This window comes from Phaeoacremonium minimum, assembly GCF_000392275.1.
Source record: "Phaeoacremonium minimum UCRPA7 unplaced genomic scaffold PA7_03_scaffold_522, whole genome shotgun sequence".
NCBI lineage: Eukaryota > Fungi > Ascomycota > Sordariomycetes > Togniniales > Togniniaceae > Phaeoacremonium > Phaeoacremonium minimum.
Window position 1 is genome coordinate 63,529 of NW_006921424.1, and position 24,181 is coordinate 87,709.

A 24,181-nucleotide genomic window follows, 5' to 3' on the forward strand; every position below is an offset into this window, starting at 1 on the left:
AAGGTAGCGGAGACGTCCGCATAACAGCGCCCATGTCGAAAATTTGGGCAGAGACTCCATCTACGCAGCACTCTTAAGTCAACGTGTGGATGAGAAGCATTGTCCTGTCTCGATTCGAATAAAGCATCGCATAACCTGCATGACCTTAGTATTGCCTACATGGCAAACCCACCCAAGCGTTCTCGGATTCATGACGTTTAGGCACACGTTGTTTGGTTTGGTCCGTCGCTCTAGTCTCACCCTTGCCGTGTTCATCGTCTGAGACAGGCACTTTGCTGACCGTCCAGTTCTAGGTGGCTGTACGGTTTCATGGACTGTTGCTGCTCTCGTTCTTGCTTTCTCCACTCATCAGGACCAGATCATTAGGATATCGCAGGCCGGAAGCTCTGCTTCAGCCTCTCTCCAGCCCAGTCCAATAGGATATGACCAAGCCCTATGATACGAGTCAGTCCAATCATTTGGTCATGATGGTAGGAATGGATGTGACCTACGGAGACCTAGTTCTTGGGCTATTGAAGTCGAGTTAGGTGTAACTGAGTACCGGTCGCTGGTCAGCGCCGTTGGCTGATCCGTTTCATCGTCTCTGGGTCGTTCATATATGATCGACAGTGCTTTGGTTATATCGCCACTGCTCTGGCTGTGAGCACCGGCACTAGAGACAACCGACTGTTGCAAGCTTCTTGCGCTTTCATCGCGATATTCAAGAAGCCTAGGCTCGTTGTCTGATGTCTCAAGTAATTTGATCGTCGCCTCTAAGCGTTCGAGCCGCTGCTCGAGTTCTTTCTGCTCCGTCATAGAACCAGTCAAGTCGGTACTGGTCTCCATGCCACGCTCGGAAAGTCCGGATGCGCTTCTCCATCCATCCGTTGCTGGCTGGGACTTTAAGAAGTTGATAGTATTTCTTGAGACATCTGGGGAGAGGTTCAAAACCTTGGAACAGAACCAGTAGAGCATGTCGGCTGGCAACTTGGCAAGCATGCCTTGAATGACTTTGTGAGCGTTGTCGGCTATGGATTTTGGGCTGTTAGTGCTGATTGATCGAAGTGAGGTTGCCATGCCGAGATCTCCGTTTGATCTGACAAGGTAAATGACGACGGGCAGAAGCACCAATGGCCCGGGACCCGAACAGGCACCGGCTGGGGACGGGCTGCTGTGTAGCCATGGAGGAGGCATCGGTCTATGCTGTCACCGTAGATTGTACTATGTGCATATAATATGGTTATTGGCTGGCTTGCTGGTTTATCGAGTCTTTGATTGTGGGTATGATAATTGTATTTATCTATCAGTTGGCTATGGAGAACATGGAGTTGCCACGGCTTATATTGGTGAGCATATAGGGGCGCAGGGGAGATAGAAGTCGGTCTCGCTCTTGGTTGTGGCCGATCGAGACCGACTATCCCCGCTGTCATTCGATCAACCAAATCGAGAGCAATTCGGACGTGTACTGTGCATTAGACAAGCTCTGATAGGACTTACATCGTGTGATTAGGTCGATCGTTATGCTTCGGGACCGAAGAAATTAGCGGACCAACCACTCGGAAACTCGGTTACCGGACATTTTCCATCCTCCGAGTCACACCGGCAAGGGTCGCTCTTACTGTGCCCACTGCCCGCGCGCCGGCTATCTGCCGACCTATTGGCAACTTTATTGTCTGTAAGACGCAGGGTAGACAAAAACCTTCATTGTTATAATATTCTTCGTGAACAGCATGCTGGACTATGTATTTCACTAAAGCCTCTTTCACATGCTACAGAATGAGTGTTAGAAAACGGAGATCCGCGCACCATCACCACCCACGGCCTTAATTCGAGAATCAATATCGAATGGACTGCCCTCAAAAACGACAAAGTGTCCGGTTCCGTCTAAGGCCTTGGGCTCAGATACGCCAAGCATCTTGTAGATGTTCGACGAAATCAAGGCGAGTGCTCCCTTTTCGCTCAAACGACCGCCACCATTCTTGTACGCCTTGCCCGCCAGGAGCGCCAGATCTCGAATGATCCAATCTTCCTCGAGCCCAATCGCGGTGACAACGCCTGCATCAAGTAGCAAATCAATTGCAGTTCCGTTGGTTAGTGGTGCACCAGAAAGAGCTCGCCGTTGATCCCAGCTCGTAGCATAGCTTTGGAACGGCGCGAGAACAACACCAACCTCGGCGGCTGCAAGCTCCTTGGCCACGCCGTAGGACTCGGCGCCTCCAATGATGATCAGGCGAATCTTTGGACCGAAGCTGCGAGTGCTGGCTTCGCTCTCAACTAGCTCCTTCACCTTTAGGACGGCAGCGATCATGTCGGCACTGTGGATGGTCAACGCTAGAGGGATTTCTCCATCGACAACCCTCCTTAGATAAGCTTTCTCGGAGTACGGGTCACTGATGGTCTCGTTGGATGTGACAGCCTCGAGCAGTTTGTGTCGCAGTGACCCAACTACGCTGGACAACGATGGGGTTCCTTCTCGCTTGGCGCTAGGTGTCAGGGTGTAGTGTACAGCGACATCATTGGCAAAGACAGCGCCGTCGTCAAGAACGTTGATGGCGCCGGTGAGGAAGCCAACACTTGTACCATGATGGGTGCCTCCTCCGGTGAACTTGGGAGCTGAAATGGCCTTCGTGATCCCGAAGGCATTGGCGACCTTAAGTTTCTTCGTATCCAGAGCCAGACCCTCCAAGGCCCGGCTGAAGACATTCGTGTTCGGACCGTTGTCTGTAATTGTCTCTGCATCTATCTCATTCAGCCCGAGCGTGGAGCCGAACGCAGTGAATGACTCTGTAATGTAGCCGTTGTCCAGCTGGATCGTCTGGATATTCGAACGCTGGGCCACCGATATTTCATTAGCACAACTACCGATGCAGGTGATCTTGCCTTTTTTCACGGCAACATTGAATCTAGACCCGTCTGCCTCCACGGCTTCATCCCTATCAGAGAGCAGAATCCTGGTGATTCCCGTGAAGATAGCATCTGTGCAGCTGTGAGGCTCATCGTTTGTAGAATTCAGGTTGAGATTCGGAGTGATCGGTGATGTCAGGGGCTTCTCAAGTTCAATTGGGTCTTCGTATTGAGCGGTACCGTCTATCCAGACTTGAACTGGGGTAGCACCAACGCTGAGCGGATCGCTATCCCAGACAACAATATCAGCATCGTAGCCCGGCTTGATCTTACCGAGCCGCTGCCCTAGGCCGAGAAGCTCGGCGGGGAAGCTAGTCACGCTGGCGAGTGCAGCGTGGTAAGGAAGACCAAATTTGTAACCCTTTGCTGCTTCGAAGATGACATGTTGCGCATTTAGTACAGGGTTGTCGCTCACATAGACTGGGAGCAAACCAGCTTCCCACAGGGTTTTACCTGCGTATTCAGAGCCAATGTAAGACTCTGCCTTGTAATACATGTTTGTCGCAAATATCGCAGATGCAGGTGCTACGCCTCCCCATGCTCGTTTCAGAATTTCGGGAACAAGGTACGTCTGGTGGGCATGATGAAAAGCCCGTATGGGGAACTTGAATTCATTGGTATGATCAACAAAGGCCTCTAGGTCTGGGACCGTATAGCAGTGGGTGTTGATATGGACCTGTCCTCTCAGTGCGGCGCCTAGGGCCTCCCACTTGATCTCCTGGGGCAGATATGTCTGCATGTTCTCGACTCCGATGGTAGCTGCCACATTACACCAGTCGTCCTGTACACGGATGAGGTTGGCAGCCTGCTCAAAGGCGTGTCGGAACTCGTAAGACTCGCCGAGTCGGCTAAAAGGACCATGCTCGCCAACCTTGCCGTAAACTCGTTTGGCATTTTCACCACAAGCCATCTTCATATATCGCCAATTGCGGTCAGGATCGGCCAACATATCCTCAGCACTCACTTCAGAGCGGCCGTCCGGCTTGCCAACAGCATGTTTGATGACGTATGCCTCGCCTCCGATGTTGTTACCCGACCCTGGCAGCACCAAGCTGGTGGTGACGCCTCCGGACTTGATGACCTGAATCTGCTGGTCGAAAGGCTGAATACCGTCTATCGACCGGACGTACGGCGTGATGTCCGCTGAAAGCTCGTTGGTGTCGGAGTTGCCGACCAAATCAGGTAGCGAGTCAACGCCCGCGTGACTGTGCATGTCGATGACGCCGGTAGTCAACTGGCGACCCTGTGCATTCCATATTAAGGTGTCCTTGGGGATGGTCTTCAAGGAAATGTCCTTTTCAACCTTCTGTATGAGACCATACTCTAGCAGCACGTCGGCTGTGATCCACGAGAATCCCTTGCCTGCTCGAGCGTCCACAGCAGCGGTGCCTGCCGCTGGCTCGCCAACCCAGACGGTGGCATTGCGGATGAGGGTAGGCTTGTGGCCATCGATATAGCGGGCATTGCGCTCCCGTCCGAGGCCAATTGGATCCTGAGGCTTCCTATGCAGCTTGGAGCAGGTAGCCATATCATCCTGTAACTTCTCTATGGACAGGTTGTTGGCATTGGCCGCACGGCGGGCAGCGGAGGGGATCTGCGTCCATTGCGCATATACAATGAAGGCCACACATGCTAGTATCACGATCCTGACAGCCCTCGACCTGCGAATATGCCGCCTGGCCCACGGGGCTGGTGGTGGGGGTTGATCGACAACCGCACTGTAAGGCGGCAGCCCGGTCTTGTCGAAGCCCATGCTGTGCTTCGGAGCTAGCTTTCTGTAGCTCCGTTGGTGTTCTCAACCCGACTCTTCTCTCCGGAGTTACAAGCGCACTGCGTGAGTCGAGCTACCGTGATTGTGACAGGAAGCTGCAAAGACTTCAATGCCAGTCCGGCTGCTGAATCTTTTCAGATGATGAGGAGGGGAATAAGGTGAAATATGGGAGCTCTGATAAGAGGGAGAGGGATGGAGCTCTGAGCGTCATTCATCGGCAACCTCCCTGTCTATAATAGTACGTTAATTACATACGCAGTAACCTCAATGAGCACCCCTTGTCCCCTGTGCGATAGGTACCTGGTTAGCATCTTAGCCTGAACGAGAAGGTCCCCTAGATAGGTGCCATCCAACCCCGCCGTGATGCCATGGATTGTCTCAATCCAAGCTCATTCAAATATCGAACTCCCAGGGACGATTACATGATATTTCTTTGAGATAACGATATTCACTGACCCTCAAGAGAGAAGCCTGGAGTCTTTGTGCCATTGAGCTGAAAACACCAAAGAAATCTATTTGGGCTCGGACATTCTTTTGAAGTAAGGAATACCTTCTCTGAGCTCCCCATCCATAGCTTGGACAATTGACAGAATGGGAAACACCGAGCGACCATACCAAGCTCCCGGCAATAAGTAAGCTATCTACCAGAGCAACTCTAGGCGATTGGCGGAGTGCCGATAGCCCGCCCTTCGGTATATGTACTGTACTTCAGCCGCTTGGGACTGCTGGGAAAGATATGATTCTGACTCTGCAAAACAATTGAAATGTTACCTTTGCCATACCACACAATTATTAATTCAAGCATCATGCCCGTATTGCAACTCGGCGTCGATTCGCCATCCCTCAAAGACGGAGACTTGAATCGTGCTCTCACTGATGCCACCATCAAACCCCAACCAAAGTCTTCGTAACCCATGGCTACATGTAGAAACTCGACCTACCTTAGTTTTCGACAAGATGACTTGGCATAACAAGTCCCTGCCTCGTATCCTCGCATCGCACTGCTGCTGTTGGATTGATATATATGGTCATAGTAGCTGTTCTATAGCATGTGCAGTTTCGAGTCCTTAGTTAGACGACGGAAATTCTTCCCAAATGGGATGAAGACTACGAGGCCCAGTACCGTAAATCCCACGGTCAACGCCATCAACGTCAAAACAGGCGCGACGAACCCCTGCTTGGCAGCCCAGTCGTTATAGAAGAAAACCATACCGAACTGTGATATCCCGCAGTCAGTCTTGATTGTGATGGCCAGAAAGAAAACAGGATGGCACTTACACCAAAAGTGTTTTTCACGATCGTTGCTGCAATCATGATTTCGCCTGGGAGTGACTTGTAGCTGTCGACGGCATAACTGATCACAATCGCCGGGATTCCTACGACCTGAACACCCACCGAGCCATAGCCGACAATCACATTGCCTCCCATGGCCAGGACCGCTGATAGCCAACCGCTGTGATGACCATCCCCATCAAAGAGATACACACATATGGGATCAGGGCCGGCAAGCGCATCTCAGCCTCTAGGACGCCTCCATTCCTTCTGGCGCGGCGCAGAGCAATCCAATCGCTGAATGGGCCGGCCGTCAACAGCGCAATGATGGCGCCAACCGCAAAGGCGAAATTGACATAGCCAATCTGCGCAGGGTTAAAGAGGTAGGGCGGCGCGCCAAAAACTTGGGCCTGAGTAAGATTGCATGCTAGGAGGCTGTTTGAAGCGAAGCCCATGGCAAGCGCTGCCCAGAGGACAATTGGATAGGCAAAGATCTGGAGAGGCGAGATGATGTCCCGGACAATAGAACCTGCCCCATGTGCAAAACGTAGCTGAGGAACGAGGGAGAATTGAGATTTGGATGGCCGTCCCACCGGACGAGCGTCTTGTATCGTCACCTGGCGGGTAGGCGACTCTTGCGATGAGACGTCGGAGACCTGTGTTTCTGCCGCTTTGCCTTCTGTGGTATTGATTGTCTCAGACGAGGCTGACGAGGAAACAGGACGGTCGTACTTGGTCTCGGGATGGCCAATAATAATGAGCAGGAGGCTGGCCGCCTGGAGGATCGTGCAAACCCAGAAAAACCAACGCCAATCAATGCTTGATGCTATACTGCCAGAGATGATGGGCCCGATGAAAAGGCCAAGGAAGTAGGCCCAAAAATACAATGCCATGGAACGGCCCCGTTGATGCAGAAAGAGTACGTCCGCTACTACCATGGGCATGATGGATTCGTTAGCAGCGGCGCCGAGACCAGAGATTACACGGGCACCGATGAAGCTGGGATAGCTTGTCACAAGCGCCTGCCAGATATTGGCGAGTACACATATGAGACCACAGACGATAATGATCGGGCGTCGACCAAAAGCGTTTGCGGCCGGGACAATTAGGAAGTTTGCATATCCCAGAGTAATTGCGGCTGCTCCAAACTTTGCTCATGTCAACTAAATCCAAGTGTGTTCCAACAGGCCAGGTGGGCGCTTTACCAACATGTTAACCTGCGGGAGGGTTTTGTTGAACTCGTGAATGAAGATCTCTGTGAGAGGTGCGATCGATAGTGGAGTGAGAATGCTAACAAAAACGAAGATGAACTGATTGACGATCACGATGGTTTTCCATGTTGTACTCCAGTTCTGGAGAAAGCTATTAGCAGGCAGTCTCTTTTCGCAGCTTGCATACTTCTGCTGGCTCACCAATGGGTCACTGCTATGGTTTGTAGGTCTGGGTATAAGAACAAGTTCCTCGGGAGTGCTACTAGAATCATGGTGATGCCCCCTGAAAACCACCTCGGTCCCAGGAATCAGATCGATTGTCTCTAATCGGGCCATTTTCTTTACGAATCGAATCTGGGGAGCAAGGAAAAGATGCTGGATCTGATAATATCAGATAAATTATGTTCATTCAGAAGTGTCCACGACAACCTAGATGTGCTAGACGCGGGCGGTTCAAGAGATATAGATATGCATCCCAGACACGTTGATGGGAGACGGCTTTGACTTCGGGCATGAACAATATAGAAGCTCTGTGGTAGGTACCTGCCGCCCCCATTCTCCCCGTCCGGGTGAATATCGAGTCTCCGGCCAACGGCAATAGCTATTGTCATGCCCAAGAGGGGCCGACGAGTTGTCGGTCGGGTTTTGATTTGGACGATGATCTCTGCCCTTTTCTTCCCTTGAGTGCTGCAACGACAGTCCTCGTCATGCACGAAAACCGGGATCTTGCCCAGACAAGAAAGGGGCAACTGCCGTGACTGGATTGCATCACTTGGTTGCATGCCAGCATTCGAGACAAGCATTCGCTGCCGTTGTCGTCGATGATTCTCTAAGTGACGGCAGTAACTTTGTTGAGCAATGAGAGCCAAGCACAGAGAGCTTAATTAGAACCATCATTTACCAGGCGGTTGTTAATTGGCGTACCGAAGTGACCTTTCGGACATCCGGTGCCTGAGACCAGTGGGGTTTGACAGCTGTCGGTAAATCACCGCTTCCAGGTGGCCCTGCAGCCCGAAACTCGCATTGAGTTACCTTTTATCAGAATGACTAGGAAATTCCCAACGCGGACTCTTTGTTGGTGATTGTCTAGTTGTTGTAGACATTTGTTGGCTTGATTGACTGAAAGTCGGCCCTTCGCGAGCTGGGAATGGCTGCGTTGGCTCTAAACCGAGCTGGCAGACGCGTCAGTTTGCTGGAAACCCCATCTGCACTTGAGCATCCTGAGGTCTGTACACTGCGGAAATGATCATCGTTATCACCACCACGAGACAGAAAGCAGGCAGCATCTGCGTAATTGGACGGCCGATATGCTGCAGTGTAATCGGAGGCATCATGATAGCTAGCCCGCCAACCAAGAGACACACCCGTGGTAGGAGCGCAAGATTTTGCCCTCCTCGTCAGGTATCTTCTTGCTGCGGGAATTGTAGCTGCTTCCTGTTGAATATCTGATTGAAACTACCATGACTGTAGCATGCTCATGGCGGAGGTCATATGCCGTGGTGGATGTTACAGAAGCACATACACAAAGTGACATCGACTCTCTGCATTACCTAACCGGCTGCCGAGAGGCGTGGTAAAATGAGGGCGAACCAGACTGGCCAAATCCATTCGCCAGCGAACAGTAGACGAGACTCGGTCTTAGAGATGAGTGTTTATTCTTGTAGACCACCAGGTGTTGACTGAATGCTCTTCATCCTCACATACCTAGACTAGTTCAACCCGCGGAGCCATTGACCGATGCCTCAATGCCAAATAAGCTCCCTACTATCTACATAATCAGCAGCTCAGGCCTTCCTTTGCCAGCCCCGCCACCATGTGACATGCCGAGGCACATGCTCACCTACCTACTGACTGACGTTTAGGCTTGTTAGCACAGGCTCCTGGTTTGGTCTGGTCTGGTCTACCTGGTGGGCAATTAATTGTTAGGCCAATGCCCTTGGCCTCGCTCAATGACAACTACACCAGCCGCCTCCTTGATCAAGCTCGTGAATGTGACGAACCCGACCACAAACACATGGAAGAGGTACCTTGACAATTGTGAAGAGTATCGAATAGCGGTCGGCTTCTGCATAAATAGACCATAACGGCTCAGAGTTCTTGAAAGGAAACAGGGCTTATAGTTGACCGTCTCTCACTCCCTCGTCTCAAAGACTTGAGTGACTGTCTCCAAGAATACCGTACCGTACCGTACTGTACACTGTACATTGTTGCCCCGGAGTTACTCTCCTTCCAGAGTTTCATTCAATTCTCGTTGATGCTGGCGTGAAACGGCCACTTCGCATCGAGAGATACAAAACGGTCATGTAGGAGGTCCCCTGCTACAGCACCCATCGCTGCTGGTGTTGGCTGCACCAGTGACCCATGCCTTATGATGCACACCATGCTGACTGTGCTGCAGGGACGGGTTTCCCCTCGTCGCCGACGTGCTCAAGCACCCGGCCTTCTCAACCGCCATATGGGGTCTCGAGCCGACCCGGAGCGGCCTCCTGCCGGTCGCCGAGGGTCGCGGCGGGCCATTCAGGGTGAGCTGGGAGATTCACGGAGACGGCCCTGTCCGTGTCGTGGTGGGCAACGCTCCCCCTCCACTCTTGGGTGAGATTCAACGGCTAACACGAATCACCTTATAGTTCGTTATGGGCCTCGGAAGTCTCAAGTCCGCTTGGCAACGGCAAACATTGCATTTCGGTCACGAACACAGCAGCCAATACTCGGTGCTATGTCTCGACAATCGCGGCATGGGTGACAGTGATAAGCCCCTCATGAGATATTCCACCTCTGAGATGGCAAAAGATGTGCTCGAGATTCTCGAGCACGTGGGCTGGCTCGATAGACCTATCTCCCCACCAGCCCGTACTCTGCATTTTGTCGGTCTTTCCATGGGAGGAATGATACTTCAAGAGATAGCTTGTCTCATCCCTGAGTACGTCAGCAGCCTAAACCTCTGCTGCACGGCCGCTGCCATCGAGAACACCACTACCTTCTGGGAAAACATGATCAACCGCGCTTCAATGTTGGTGCCAAAGTCACTGGAGAATTCTGTGCGGTCCACTGCGCGACAGATCTTCACACTCAAGTATCTCGCGGGCCAAGACAATGCACACCTGCCCGACCCAGCAGCGACGACCAAGGTCAATCCGCCCCCAGGTGGTGGCGAGTACCTGCGGTTCGGAACTAACTATGAGCGCTTCGTGGCACAGGAGATGCATAAGCGGCTTGATCCCAAGCGCTTCGGCACCAAAGGCTTCATGCTGCAGTTGATCGCCGCAGGCTGGCACCACAAAACAGCGACACAACTGGCCGAGATGGCCGACAAGGTTGGACGCGAACGCATACTCGTCTTACACGGCGTCGAGGACGGCATGATATCTACGCCCCATGGTCGGAAGCTGATCGAGTATATCAACCCGGGCGTAGGGATCATTAGGGAGAACCTCGGCCATGCGCCAGTCCTGGAGGATACCGATTGGTTCAATGCCTTACTGACAGAGCAATTCGAAAAGGGCGAGAAACTGGATGGTAGGGCATGAGATGGTGGCGGTGTCTGCGTCTTTGGCTGTTATTGTACCGGCGGGCATTTTAGACAAGAAGGTGTTCACGAAACATGAGTTTGGGGCATGCATTTAGCGTTGATTTTGTCCTGTATACTGCCTGACGCTACTTAGACATAGACTACAAGCATGAGATGAGTCGCATTTGGTTCACGTCAGGAAAGCCATCACCTCCGTTGATGTTGAACATCCATATGCCATGCACACACTTAACTAATTTCCTTGGTGACCCCTCTCGGGACTTTGGCATGGCAACGAAGTGAAACTTGAGGAGGCTATGGATGCGCATAATGAACCTTACAACATTACGAAACCGATGCCGCTTAAGCCGTCCTCATCTAGCTGGTTTCTCCTGTTGATGCCACCAGCAACAGGATTTGCGCGGTAGTTGAAGAGGTAGTAATGCAGCTGGCCGTCTCCTCCACCAAACTTCTGCTCTTCGAGGAAGAGACCATTGTCCATGAGGGAGAGGGCGTTGAAGACATCAAACCTGTGTCGTTTTGCCAAGATTAGTTGATCATGAACAAGCTCGTTTAGCCGAGTCTTCAGGGCCTTTTTATCAACTGGCTCAGTCAGTCCAACCTCTGTGGCATAGTAATAGAGGTAGGCAGCACGGATGACGGAGTGCCGCGGGTTGTTGATGACGGTCGACTCCAACGAGTAGAAGGAGACGAAGTCGGTGATTTTCTTGTTTTCATCCTGTCAAGAGTCAGACTTCTGCAGAGGTATACCCGACTCAATATATTACGTACCTCAACCACAAACGACCAGACAAACTGCTCGTCACCCTGCTCCACCTTGGGTAGCAGCCAATGCTCCGCTTCTTCCTCGTTCCACTCAGGAGTCATCTCATAGCGTCTGAGATACCGCTTGAGCAGAGTGAGCACGGCTGGCACATCTTCAGATTTCATCTCTCTGAGACCCTTGATTGAGGTCTGTTCGGGTAGGTGATACTTGCGGATCTGATACTGGGGCTTGCTGTTAGGAGGCAGGGGGCTGAATCCAACCTCGTACAGCTTTTGCCAGTTCAGGGCTCGGTGATAGTAGCGACACGTGCTCACCGGCTTTGGCAGCACGACGCCCGCCGTGTATATGGCCTGCCAGACGCCTTGCTGGTTGCACAGCCTGGTGATCTCCTTGATTAGGACCGGGGCCAAACGCTTCGACCGTAGCTTCTTGTGGACGACCATGAAATTGACCTCTGACGAGTGTAGGACCTTGTCTCGAAGCCGCAATTCTACCGGGATGGCCGAGATGAAGGCGACCAGCCTCTTTGAGGACGTCGTTCGAATTCCGACATGCCACTCCTTCTTCCAGCCCGGCGGCATCATGGCCCTGTGTCGAAGAAGAATTCTGATTAGTTCTCATGGCATTTCGTAACTCATCACGGCAATTAACTTACCACTTGAGGGTGGAGGTCCCATAGTTGAAGCGGAACATGGCCTCATTATCCTCGACAAAGTGTCCATTGAGCAGCTCGTAGACTTCCTTGATCTGCGCTGGATCCTCTATATCGACTGTGGCCCATTCGAAGCCCTCGATCCCTAGCGGAGCGGGCTCCTTGGGGACCTCGTCGAGACTCTGAACTCTGATGGGGCCCTCCTCGATGGGTTTGGAGGAGCCGGCGTCGTCGAATCGGGGCACGGGCTGCGTCTGCCAAAACTTGTAGGAGGCCATGTCCTTGACGTTCTTGCCCGTCGAGGCCAGGCCGGTCATGACGTCCTCGAGCTTGAGCTTTTTGAGCAGCTCGGCGGCGCGAGCAGGATCGACGCTGCCGGAGCTGCTTCCGCCGGCGAGGGCATTGACCTCCTGCGCCAGGGCTGGATTGAAGGCCATAAAGTCTTGTATTTGTTTAGGGGTGAGCTTGTCTATGGCTTCCTTCTTGTCGGCATCGGGGTCGGAGGATTTGCCGGTGAGGGCATCCTTGAGCTTCTTTCGCTTGGACTTCTTCTTCTTCTTCTTGGCGGCGCCTGCTGCAGAGCTCTCGGCGCCCTGCGCAGCGTCAGCTTCGTGATCTCCATCGGCGTCAGCAACGTCATCGTCCTCGGATTCGGACTCGACGGCGGGCTGCTTGGCCTTGTCGGCAGCGAGCTGCTTCTCAGCCTCCTCCTTAACGGGATCGGCGAGCTTGGATTCGTCCTGCGGCATGGTGAGGAGGAGAAGGAGGAAGTGGTCGTGCAAGTAGGAGCTCCAAGCTACTGATCTGTCGAGGGGTCGCGCTCGTCGTTTTCGTTTTCGTCGTCAGAGGATGATGGTGACGGTGAGGGGTGCGACGGCGGGGTTGCCGAGTCGAGGCGCACACAGTGATCGACCAGAGCCGTAAAGAGGTCGGCGGTCCAGGTATCGTCGTCGAGCTGGAAGTGGTCTGTGAAGTTGTAGACGGCGCGGTCAAAGATGTCCTGAGCAGAGACTGGATCTCGGTGGAGCGATGGCAGGAGGCGCTCGTGCAGGGCTTGTCTCTGCTTCTGCTTCTGCTTTGCTGCTGCTGGTGCTGCTGGGGTGGGGGACAGCTGTCTTACCAGATGTAGTGGGGTCGGCGGTGGCGGGGTACTTCCTTGTCTAGACGGACCGACGCCGTCTCCGAATGAGTGCTGAGCCGAGGAGCCTCCTTTCTGATTACCGTTGATGTTGCTATCGCTATTGCTGTGGATGTATCCCTCCGTACCGTCAACGGTTCCGCCGTCGTATTCAATCTTGACGGGAGGTGGCCCGGCACTCGACTGGATCTCGGCAGCGGAGGGGAGCGTAAGAGTGATAGATCTGGAAGCTAACAGCTCCTCGGCTACTTCTGGCTCAACCGCAACTACAAGGGGTCCGCCACCTGCTCTACTAGGTCCTGATCCTGACTCTGTTTGGGTCCCCCTTCTGCCGATCTGTAAGACTTGTTCGAGTATACGGTGGTGTTCCTCGCTTGCGGCCTTGTACTTGCAGTTCACCTTGCGGCAGGTTGGGCAGGGCTCGCCGTTGTCGCAATCGCTGTCGTCGCCGTTGTCGCTGTAGGATTCCCCGGTGACTTTAAAGATGGCTTGACCGCGGTGCCTGATCAGAGGCGGAACAAATGCAGCTGGAGCTTGATTCTCAGCTTCAAGGGGAGCTTGCTGGCCGAAGATCCCCAAATCAGCCTCCCTCTGCCGGCCTGCTCCAGTCCTCCCCTTGCTTGACTTCTTCTTTCCCTTGCTCTTCCCCATTGGCGAGTCCCGCGGTCAAGCCAACACAAGTAAGTACCTTAGCCCTATCCGCCTTCCCGCCTCGCAAATAAGGGTCAGATAGGTAATTTAGTAGTCGAGAAGTAGGTCCTGGTTGGTTGAGATCGTATTGTGCTAGGTGGTGACAAGACGTGGAGGAGTATGGTGTCCTAAGATGTGGATGATATCCTCAGTAGCCGCTTGATATCTGGCTTGCCGTCCTCTGAGAAGCAGACGGGAGCTGCCTCAAATTATCATTGCCCTTCAAGGGCTAGTATTTGAAGATTAATGTGACCTCTTTTGTGAGCAGAATCTCTGTTCGTGTTTGAGCAATGAGCTCACGATGAGCTCACGATGCTGGACTGGGAAAACACAGGGGTTGAGACTTGCTGGGAAGGCCTTGTGAGGTCGTTTGTTCTGCAAGTTATCCTGAGTCTGAAAGAAGAAGAAAAAAGAGTACCAGTATTCAAAGGGTTCACTTCTTTCCATACTTTGCAGATTAAGCAACCGATTTTTGTTTTGTTGATATGTGGTCGTCCTGCCATTGTATTGTCACCTGTGAGTCGTGCCGGCCCCCCTGTGTGATTATCGTGTAAGTCGCCCTCGCCCTTACCTGCAACATCATCTGCCAATCCACAATCAACATCCTCCAGCAGACCTCTACCTAAACAGCAACAACAACATTCCAAGATATTTAATTCTACTAGGTACCTATCCATCTGCCTACCCAGCTACTCCTAGTCAAGATCTTTCTGACTATAACCTTGAATTACTCGTAGACCTTAGTGTATAGCAAGATTCTGACCTGGCCCTGTCTACGGCCACGGCTCCTCCCACTAGTTCAACTACCTACTGTGTCCTATTATCATTCCATTGGCAACTCGGAGTACAATATCCTTAGACGGAAGCTGTTCCACTTTGTATTGGTGGGTATCACACAATTTCGAGTACCTAGGCAATGTTAGGTATAAGCTTAAAATGACCTTACCTACGGCTGCACCGCAGCTTGGCTTCTTGGGTAAGGTAATGTTCGGTTAGGTATTTTGCTGCTGCGCCGTACGCTAGCGACTGCGCCACTACCGTTACTGCCTAAAGACCCGTCGATATAAGCAGCTTTAGCAGCCCTCCTGAGTGCATTCGCCTCTGCGCAACAACATTCATCCCAATAACGTCACGATATTTGGCGTACGACTGTCGGCCTATTGAATTTGAGTGAAGTGCCAGACTCCCCGCGACTACGAATCTTGCAAGGCAGGCATTGATTGTTTGCAAGGGGTAGCTCATCGATCAGCAATGGGAAAGCCGTCAATCGACCGGGCGCCGTACAGCGACGATGCCGTGTCTCTCCATACGCAGCCGGGCGACAGCTACCTGGACCACGACGCCCCCGAACTGCAAGACGACGACCTGCCGCCGCTCTACGAGGATGTCGCCGACTCCAGCAGCAGCTCCGCCCCGCTGCTTGCCTCTACCCCGACCAACGTCCTCCCTCCCTCCGCCATCTCCTGCACTTATAAGGACGCCAACACGGGCCTAGAATGCTTTCTCGACCCACAGCTGGATGCCGACCCCAAGTATCTTGAGTCTCATCTACGGTATTGGGCCTCAATCCCGCCACGCCCATATGTCCGCGTCTTCGGATCCCACCGTGAACGGGTAGACAACAATGGCAAGAAGGAGAACAAGAGCGTCACGGACTTTGATGTCAAGGTCGAGCTGACGCCGTATCTGTTCTCGGACGCCTCGAACCGGATCTCTTGGCGGGGCCTGAGCACCGTCGAGAATGGCGAGAAGACACGCCGCGGCACGGTTTTGAGGAAGCGGGCCCCCGGACACAAGCAAGCGATCGAGGTCGGACACACAGACAAGCCTACCCTGGCCGAATGGTGTCACCTCTACTGCGCCTCGCACGCGGGGCTGAAAGTGTTCTCGCTGAAGAGGAAAGTCACCGGCTTCGACGCTGAGAAATTGAAGGAGAGACTAGAGTCTATGGTTCGGCAGACAAACTACCGCGGCAGTCTGCAGGTGACCTTCCCGGTGGTAAACGATCAGGTCGACGTCTACAACGACTGTAAGACAAACCGCTGGCGGATGACTAATTGGATTGCTTGGCTGTGCTATCTTACTCTCATGTTCATCTTCACCTGGCCATATCTCTTCTTCCGCACAAAGCGCTTCGAGGTCGCCGTTGCAGAGTGGCCCTTTTCGCGACCTGGGCAGAACGGTACCAAGGAATACGTCTCGATCAGTGAGGATCAGTGGTACAATATGTGGGCTAGAGCCGTCTCCAAAGCCGTTCTGGAGAAGCGTCAGGCCACGCTGGACCAGCAGGATCTGATATCGTCACAAAGCATGGACCAGCCATTCAATACTGGTAGCTCAACGGTCGATGGCGCTTTGGGATTCCTCAGAGCTGCTGTGAGCGCCACGAATGAGGTGAATAGACAGCTTGGTTGGGGAGGACATACTTGTTGAATATGTCCATGCGTGCGCTTGACCTTTTCGAAGTCTTCCCTTCCAGAGTAAGTGGAGTATTGTCTCGAAGGGGACTGCAATGATGTTACGTGTAATAAAACATGCTGGATTGGTATGGATACAAATGTTCCATTAATTCATCGATTGTGGTTGAAACTTGATGGATGACGTTGAGAGGTTGACGGAGCTTCTTTACGTTACAGCAGATGGCACATAAGCGTCCAAGTTCTTCCGTCTTTAACCGCCCTGCGGTGTGATGTCTTAGTCTTCGAGGTGATTGCTAAAGAGACGCAGAATCCCACTGGTGGCTTGAATGAGCCCTGGCAAGGTCTAAGGTCATATCGTAGCAAGTTCTAACCCTTTTGTAGTGTCGGCCTGGTGCCGATACGGGACCGAAGTAATCTTCGGACTCATTGCTGACAAGGCCTCCCCACCTAGGAAGAGTGAGATGTCTGGGAGCTACCTAGGTAGCACAAACAACCCATGCTGTCGGTTTCGCCTGACATTGCGATTATCTATTTCTTCTGAATGTCGGCTCGGAGCTTAGAATTTTCGGATCACATTGCCCTTTCATCCACACGCCAACACTATCACCCGCAATATTCAGCAGTCGGAAAGCTTCAAGCATGTCCTTCCAACTATTCGCAAACCTCTTCGCATACGGCTTTGGCGCCATGTGTATATCTACAGCCTTGCCCTTTGTCGGCATACCATTCCCCAAGAAAGAGACAGCGGCGTACTATCAGCGCAAGAACGAATGGAATGCCAAGCTGTCGGGCTACCGCATCTCCTCAGGCACGGCGGGTATTCTTGGGGCTACTTTGCGGGTTGGTGTCGGCTTGGGGGTTGTCTTCCCGTCAACTCGAGAGGTAACACTGTTGATCAAGGGAGCCATCGTCAGCGTAGGGACCGTGCTGGCGTACCGGGATGGCCGTCCAATGAAGCCGCAGTGGACAATGCTTGCACTGGTTACAGCGTGCCTGGGCTTAGGGAGACTCGCGCGATGATGCAACGGGCGCGTACCCTTGTGGTCTATCTAAGGGCAGATGTAACATCTTTGTATTGAGATGCTATGTATTCTAATCAAGTGACACTGTATTTATCACCATTAACTATATATCGTGCCAGCCAAGTCAAAACATCTTTCAATAGCTATTGTCACAGGAGCGTACATGACTACATCGTTGTGCCCTTCATTTTGTCAGTCCTCTTCATGAGACCGGGGGTGCGCTTGGAGTTCTACTCACCACCGTATGGAAACTGCTCGTGTGTGATGACAATGTCTGGTTCAGCTGTCCAAGTCGCCTTAAAGTACTTGTCGCCCTTCCACACGGTCCGCTCATCTTTCATTTCTATCAAGTCTTGCGGGTCCAGACCGCCATCGACGGTGGCGTTTGCAGCCGCAGCGAACAGTCTATCGCTCTCGTGGCATGGAATGTCCCAATCGTTCGCGCCATGGATGAGAGACAGCCGTAACCTGCCTCGTCGTTCTTTGACCGATTTAGTCAAAGACGCTAGGCGATCAACCGATTGCCACTTGTCGACTATGAACCCTAATATCCACCTCAGCAGAGGTGGGATGATTTTGAGTGGTCTCAGGACGGGCACATAGCCGGCGATGGCATATCCTGCAAGCATGGTGGGCATTGAACTAAAGCCGGACACAAGGACGACGCCGGCAAAGTCCACCCCCGTGGCCGCATAACGCTCGGCGACTCCTGAGGTGATAGCGGTGCCGAGACTCTGTCCTAGGAGAACGATGCGTGACGCGGGAATTCCGGCAACGTTGATAGCGAAGTCGACAAGAGCGGAGGCATCTGTAATGAGGCCCTGCTCGGTTGGCGAGCCGGTGCTGTGGCCGAAGCCGCGATAGTCGATCGCGATGATATGATACGAGGAAGTGTCTGTCAGAACATGGTAGCTCGCAGCCCGGACGCCTTGTGTGATGTGGCCTGCGTTCCCATGAACTGGCACGTTGTTTAGCATGAAAGTATACAGGCAGGACAACTATGCATCTTGGGTATGCATACGGTACAGAATCAGCCGAGATTGGGGATCGTCCTTGAGCAACTTGAAGGCTTCTGTCTTGACGAAATCCTGGGTCCGCGCAGAGGGCTGCTTGATCAGGAGGTCCTCATTCTTGGCATAGACAGGCAGCGGGAGGACATGCCAGGCATAGATGCTCTCTCCGTCCGGGGTACTGATGTTGAAAGCTGTCACCTGGTTCTCTGCAGACATCAACGACAGTTCACTCCGCCACGCTCGCTCGGGCTCTTTCTCATCTGAGAAGCCATAAAGGGCGAGCTGAGATCAAGGCTTGTCGACTTACTGGCGAATCCCCATTTCTCTGGTTTGTCAACGCCACTCCACCACAAAGTATGGACTCGATGAGCATACACAGCACTAAGCAATGACTTTTCAGCAATTGCAGTAAAGAATGCCGTCTTCTCAGAGAATACATACTGTCTTTGGACGAACGGAATCATGAGCAGCCCGACGAAAAGGCAGTAGAGGACCAACGGGCCGGCGGCAGCAAAAGCCCAGTAGGCATATTTGGAGGAAGCCATTTGCAGACTATCGAGCCAACGAGATCTAAGCCGAGGATTAACACGAGCCAAGAGAGCAGGAGAGAGAGACCGACGGGATCTACTGTCAGAACGGCAAACACAAGCTAACTAACGGGATCACCGACTGCAGCACATGATGAGTTCTGTTGCAGTGATTTATACTAGAGAAGAGTGTTGAACGAAGTCGGGTAGACTTGCGGATACGCTGGCTGCAGGTGGTGTGCCTAGCTAGGCTAGGTACCTACCTGGCAATACAATACTTACCTACATGGGAAAGGCAATGAATGTTCATGGGTCGCGGCCGCTGCTCTAGTACCTATAATTAATTAGGCGACTGCTAGAAGCTGCACAGTGCAGATTACATAAGGTAGTACAATGCTCCGCTAACATTAAATATGCTTCTCCGCGGTGGAGTCAAAGTTCTCTGTTATGACATTTGAGCATGTGGACTGTGCCCAGGTGCCCATAACGAAACGCGGCTGTGATCGCAGTGAGCCGCAACACCTAACACCTCACAACGACGACATGCAGATGCGCACCACCTTGATCAATCTGTCTTACCTACCTTTCAGCGGTGGCAAGCAAACGGTACGGTGTATGCCTCCTTACCTTGGGTAGGTGTAAACGGTACCTATCTAGATAAGTCTTCTAGTGTCCAAAGTCATGCAGTCTAACCTCTTTCCTATCCCTACCCACTGGCTTTTGTCCACCACAGGCCCTGAGGTGACACTCGAAGAATTGGGTGAGTGAGACTCCAAGACGGGGATTTGTGGAGAATTTTCCAACCTTGAATGCCCCCCGTGATCGTATCGACTATCAGTGTTCATCTATCTCTTGATACCGATCAAGAGTGGGCAATGTATGTGTGGGCTATTCATACCTACTACCTAGGTAGCTCGACAAGTAGTAAGAGTGATTAAATATGGCTAGATCCCAAGCATAATTTAATTAACAGGTATACAGACGCTAGACGCCAGACGGTCCGCGCCTCTTGCTGAGCTGAAGGAAGGTACCTACCTAGCAGTGCTGGCACAGAAACGCGGCACCCACAGGAAAGCACAGTACAGCACAGTGTTGGATCTGTGAGCACCAAGGCCCCATCACAAAACTCGCTTCTTACACATCCTCCAGCACCAGCACCAGCACCAGCACCAGCACCAGCACCAGCAGGCGGGCCATTGCTTCCTATCACCACCAACTCTCCCAAGCACATCGCATCACACGATACGATACGATACGACACGATTACGACACGCGACACGCTGCAGCCGAGCCAGCGGCCAGTCCGGCTTGTGGAATCCGTTCAAATGCATTTATAGCTCTGGGAAAGGCGCGCGATTCTCGTCATTTCTACAAGTAGACCAGTCGTCGTCTTCTCCTCTCTTCTTGTTCTTCTGCCGGCTTGTAGCCTACCGCGAACATCACCACCGTCGCCGTCATGGAGAGAAAGCGAAAGCTGCCCGCCCGCGCGGCTGCGCGCGTCGAGCACATCGCGAAGAAGAGGACAGCGACGCCTCCCGACAATCGCTCGGCCACGCCCGCCTCTGCACCGACGCCCGCCCCCGAAGAGCCTCCTCCTCCCGCCCCGGCGCCCGCACAGCTGTTGCCCAAGTCCATACAGGCCGGGAAGCCTCTACCGACCGTCGAGGACCCCCAGCCCGCAGATCTGCCGGAGAAGGACTACCAATCCGTGCAAGAGAGGTAAGCATCAGCGCAACGGCAGTCGCAGTGATGGCTGGCAAGCCGTACATGAGGAGTTCACCGTTCAGATGGCTAACGTGTTTCCGGTGTAGCGGCGTGTTGGCAGAGTCCCTCTCCCGCTCACGACAGCGATGGATCAGCGAAGGCATATTCGAGAAGTACTGGTCCAAACCCTCCAAGCGGAAAGGCGTCGTCATAGAAGAGCCCAACAATCCTTCCAAGGACACCATGATCAAGCTCGGCCCCGTCACTATCACCGTCGAGCCGCACGTCTTTGAGGCCACCATGTTCGCCGTCAAGGATCCTAAACCTCCTCCGCCGCAGCCCGTATTCCGACCCATCATGCAGTATGGGCCCCCCAACGGAACTATGCCGCCCCCTCCCACACCCTCGACTGCCAACTCGACTCCCGCTCCTCCTGCCTCGCTCCCCCAGCCGTCTCAGCCGCAGACCCCGGGACCCCCTGCCCCTCCTCCCCCTCCACCACCTGCTTCCGCCCAAGCACCTCCGATAGCATCCTCCTCGATACCACACGCACCACCGAACCCGGTACCTTCCCCTCGCGGCATGGAAGGTGTGCTGTCCCCGAGCACGGCAACGCCTCAGCCAGTCTCGCGGCCCATGGTAACACAGTCACCCGCTGTTGTACAACACTCACAACCGTCGCCCTCGCCGATTGTCGCGCCCGCCATCGCGCCCGTGCCACCGGTGGCTCTACCTCCTTCTTACCCACCTCGTTCTCCTGCCCCAGGAGCTGGTGCTCCCACTCCGCCCATTTCCAATGGAGCCCCAACGCCGTCCGCTCGTCCAGCGCAGCCTGCAGGGACGGACCCGATCATCGTCACACTGGCGGAGAAAGCTACCGAGGATCCCCAGCTGCGTGACCTCATGAAGCGGGTGGCCAACGGTGCCGCGCCAAAAGAGGAACTCGAGCGTTTCCAGGCAATCATAGACCAGATCACCGCCGAGAGTAAAAGGAAGGGTGGGCAACAGGGCCCCTCGGCGGACCGGCTGCTCGTAGACGGGCGGACCGTGCGATATTTTGCGGACGAAGTTAGGGTCATCTTGGATATCGTCTACGCTACCAATCCGAAGCAAACGTCCGCCGATCTGAGGCCACCCGAGGGCAGCGATCCTCTAATCGTACTATTAGTGAAAACAGCATTGGACGATGCAAAGACCAGGGACATGGTCCGACGCATTGCTGAGAACAGGCCGCTATTCTCAGACGCTACAGACTTGAAGGCGCTTCTAGATCGGCTGAAGAACAGGGTCATAAGGGAGCGGGAATATCTCAAATCTCAGGCACTGTCCCAGTCACCTGTTCCGTCAAAAGGCAGCGGCGCTCCCAATGGCCTCCCGAGTCCGTCACTTAACATGCCCGGTCAGGGCCAAAGAGTGCAGACGCCTCCGCAACAGGCCCTGCGCTCCAAAGGCCCACCTCCGGTGGTCAAACCAGACATCTCGGCTATCGTATTTGAGTTTGCAGGTGGCAGCGGCGATCGGTACTTGTTCCCAAAGTTTAGCATACTAGAGTATGTGCAGTCTCCTGCTGGTCAACAGGTGATCGCCTCTTTCTTGATCGTTCGCAAAGGCAGTACATCAGAATACGGCGGTGATCCAGCCCTTGATTACTATCAGCCCGTAACGATACGTCTGTGGTCACCTGCTGGCAAACATCTAGACAGCCTGGCTAAAGTGGTGGCACCGCCGGATGAAGTACAGCGGTACATGGATGACATTATGGACAACATGACCCGTGCTGAGTATATCCTTTTGGCAATGAGATTGCCCAAGGGTGATAAAGAGGTCAAGGAGGACGGGGAAGTCCTGGAGAAGGAGAAGCCGGAGGAGGCAAATAGTGTGCCGCCGGAGACGAAGGATCAAAATCCATGGCAACGACGGTCTACCTTACTCTGGAAAACGGAGAAACTGGCCAAAGCTGCGCCATTGCGACTCCCTTCGTTGAAGGATAATAGGGACGAGGACGAGCGTTATCAAAGCTTTGTTGCGAGTGTCAGCCGCAAAATGCTGGAAGAGGAAGTGTAAAACTACCAGGGCATGTGGTGTCACGGACCACGTTGGCTCCCATTTTGCTCTGGTTCCACGACGCGTAACATCTGGGTCTTGTCGATTATAGGTATGGGAAAGGCGCGACGAGGTTGGGCATGGAATCGTTTGGGGGGTTTGTCGTCATTTTATTTAGGGCTGTAGGTATCATTGCTGTCAGTTCAAAGTCGTTGGAGCTGAGTCTCCCTTGATCGCATTTGATTCTTCATGCTGAGGGCTTTTCGTTTCATATCCTTTGCTGTGACATAGAGGGGAACAGGTCACTCCACTACACAGTTCATCAAGTGCACCTAGAGGAGGCGAAAAGTACTAGAATGGACCGCTCATGCTAACTTGGCATTTCTCCCCATGCATCAGGCTATAGCCTCTCACCTTTTCAACTCCGCTTTTGCTGAGATCAATGATAGCAAGACTTGTGCAAATGGGGTTGCTGGCCACTGTACTGCACAGGAAGGTTTGCGAGCCACCCGGATGGCAGTACACACTCAACTCCACAACCCGTGGCGGTCAGACGTTCCCAATCAGTTGAAGAACAGAGGGCTTCTTCACAAGTTGATGCTAGAGAATGGCTTTCGCTGCTGCTCGACATCCATCATTTCGTGGTCATCTTGTAGAGTGCGAAGTCTTCCTCGTCTGGTTCTTGGTCTAGCCTGCGTGTGAGGATGACATTTGTGGATTTCCAATATACCAATGAGCAATCGGAAAACTCATATCCGCAAGGACTTCCTTTAACGCCATGCCCTTCCCCTAGTACGTCCAGTCCAGTAGGGGTATCCTGCGAAAGTGGGCGAATTAGCGAGAGTGTCTCCTCGACAACGGAGCAAAGCCGACAGTCGTCACAAATAGCAGCAAACGATGGCCGGCATTGTCAGTCCATTCGAGGAGCCGGAGACGTCATACTTGACAGTATTTGTACGTTTTGCATGAAGAGGCAACCCTGTGAAAAGGTCAAGCAGGCAACGCAGACGACGATATCTCATTTGCCGCCGGAGGAAGATTTGATCCTTGCTGCCACACTGGACAGCGGAGTTATATCCGCTTCAACCACTGGGCCCAAGTCTTCAGAGTCTTATACAGGTTCGGCACTCTACAGCGAAAAGGCTTACCCATTGATCCCTTCACCCTGCCCGGATGGTGGTCTACGGGCTTGGCTCACTGTCCTCGGGTCTTTCTTCACTACAATTGCTACGTTCGGATTCATCAACTCTGTTGGCATTCTCCAGGCGCATCTCGAGACGCATCAGTTGTCCAATTTTAGTAGCAGCGACATTGCATGGATTCCCGGCTTCAACATATTCCTCTGTCTTTTCCTGGGCGTGCAGATCGGACCACTGTTCGACCGGTATGGCCCTCGGTGGCTAATACCAGCTGGGGGCGCTGGGTACGTAGGCGGGCTGGTCATCATGAGCTTCCTAGGATGCGATAGCTGTGGCGACCAGCATCGCGGAGGCGGAGGGAAGCGATATGTCAGCCTGCTGCTCACTTGGGGCGTACTGTG

The 24,181-nt window shown here is 53.2% G+C and overlaps 7 protein-coding genes across 7 annotated transcripts; 3 read left to right on the plus strand and 4 right to left on the minus strand.

Annotated features, from left to right (window-relative positions):
• Positions 1-1,762: 1,762 nt before the first annotated feature.
• Positions 1,763-4,636, minus strand: UCRPA7_7407 (putative carbohydrate esterase family 9 protein; the record flags this gene model as incomplete). The annotated part of the gene is made up of 1 exon (XM_007919939.1): positions 1,763-4,636. One exon carries the CDS (start codon positions 4,634-4,636, stop codon positions 1,763-1,765), a length of 2,874 nt encoding a protein of 957 aa, XP_007918130.1.
• A 5,236-nt stretch (positions 4,637-9,872) lies between these two features.
• UCRPA7_7408 (putative glycylpeptide n-tetradecanoyltransferase protein) lies at positions 9,873-10,664 on the plus strand (the record flags this gene model as incomplete). Its single annotated transcript, XM_007919940.1, has 1 exon — positions 9,873-10,664. One exon carries the CDS (start codon positions 9,873-9,875, stop codon positions 10,662-10,664), a length of 792 nt encoding a protein of 263 aa, XP_007918131.1.
• Positions 10,665-10,982: 318 nt separating this feature from the next.
• Positions 10,983-12,833, minus strand: UCRPA7_7409 (putative glycylpeptide n-tetradecanoyltransferase protein; the record flags this gene model as incomplete). The annotated part of the gene is made up of 3 exons (XM_007919941.1): positions 10,983-11,384; positions 11,438-12,020; positions 12,088-12,833. 3 exons carry the CDS (start codon positions 12,831-12,833, stop codon positions 10,983-10,985), a joined length of 1,731 nt encoding a protein of 576 aa, XP_007918132.1.
• Positions 12,834-12,880: 47 nt separating this feature from the next.
• Positions 12,881-13,873, minus strand: UCRPA7_7410 (hypothetical protein; the record flags this gene model as incomplete). The annotated part of the gene is made up of 1 exon (XM_007919942.1): positions 12,881-13,873. The coding sequence occupies one exon, from the start codon at positions 13,871-13,873 to the stop codon at positions 12,881-12,883; it is 993 nt and encodes a 330-aa protein (XP_007918133.1).
• A 1,290-nt stretch (positions 13,874-15,163) lies between these two features.
• Positions 15,164-16,345, plus strand: UCRPA7_7411 (putative abc transporter protein; the record flags this gene model as incomplete). The annotated part of the gene is made up of 1 exon (XM_007919943.1): positions 15,164-16,345. The coding sequence occupies one exon, from the start codon at positions 15,164-15,166 to the stop codon at positions 16,343-16,345; it is 1,182 nt and encodes a 393-aa protein (XP_007918134.1).
• A 1,239-nt stretch (positions 16,346-17,584) lies between these two features.
• Positions 17,585-18,912, minus strand: UCRPA7_7412 (putative abhydrolase domain-containing protein; the record flags this gene model as incomplete). Its single annotated transcript, XM_007919944.1, has 3 exons — positions 17,585-18,312; positions 18,376-18,545; positions 18,809-18,912. The coding sequence occupies 3 exons, from the start codon at positions 18,910-18,912 to the stop codon at positions 17,585-17,587; spliced, it is 1,002 nt and encodes a 333-aa protein (XP_007918135.1).
• A 1,438-nt stretch (positions 18,913-20,350) lies between these two features.
• Positions 20,351-22,662, plus strand: UCRPA7_7413 (hypothetical protein; the record flags this gene model as incomplete). Its single annotated transcript, XM_007919945.1, has 2 exons — positions 20,351-20,613; positions 20,706-22,662. The coding sequence occupies 2 exons, from the start codon at positions 20,351-20,353 to the stop codon at positions 22,660-22,662; spliced, it is 2,220 nt and encodes a 739-aa protein (XP_007918136.1).
• Between the last annotated feature and the right edge of the window lie 1,519 nt (positions 22,663-24,181).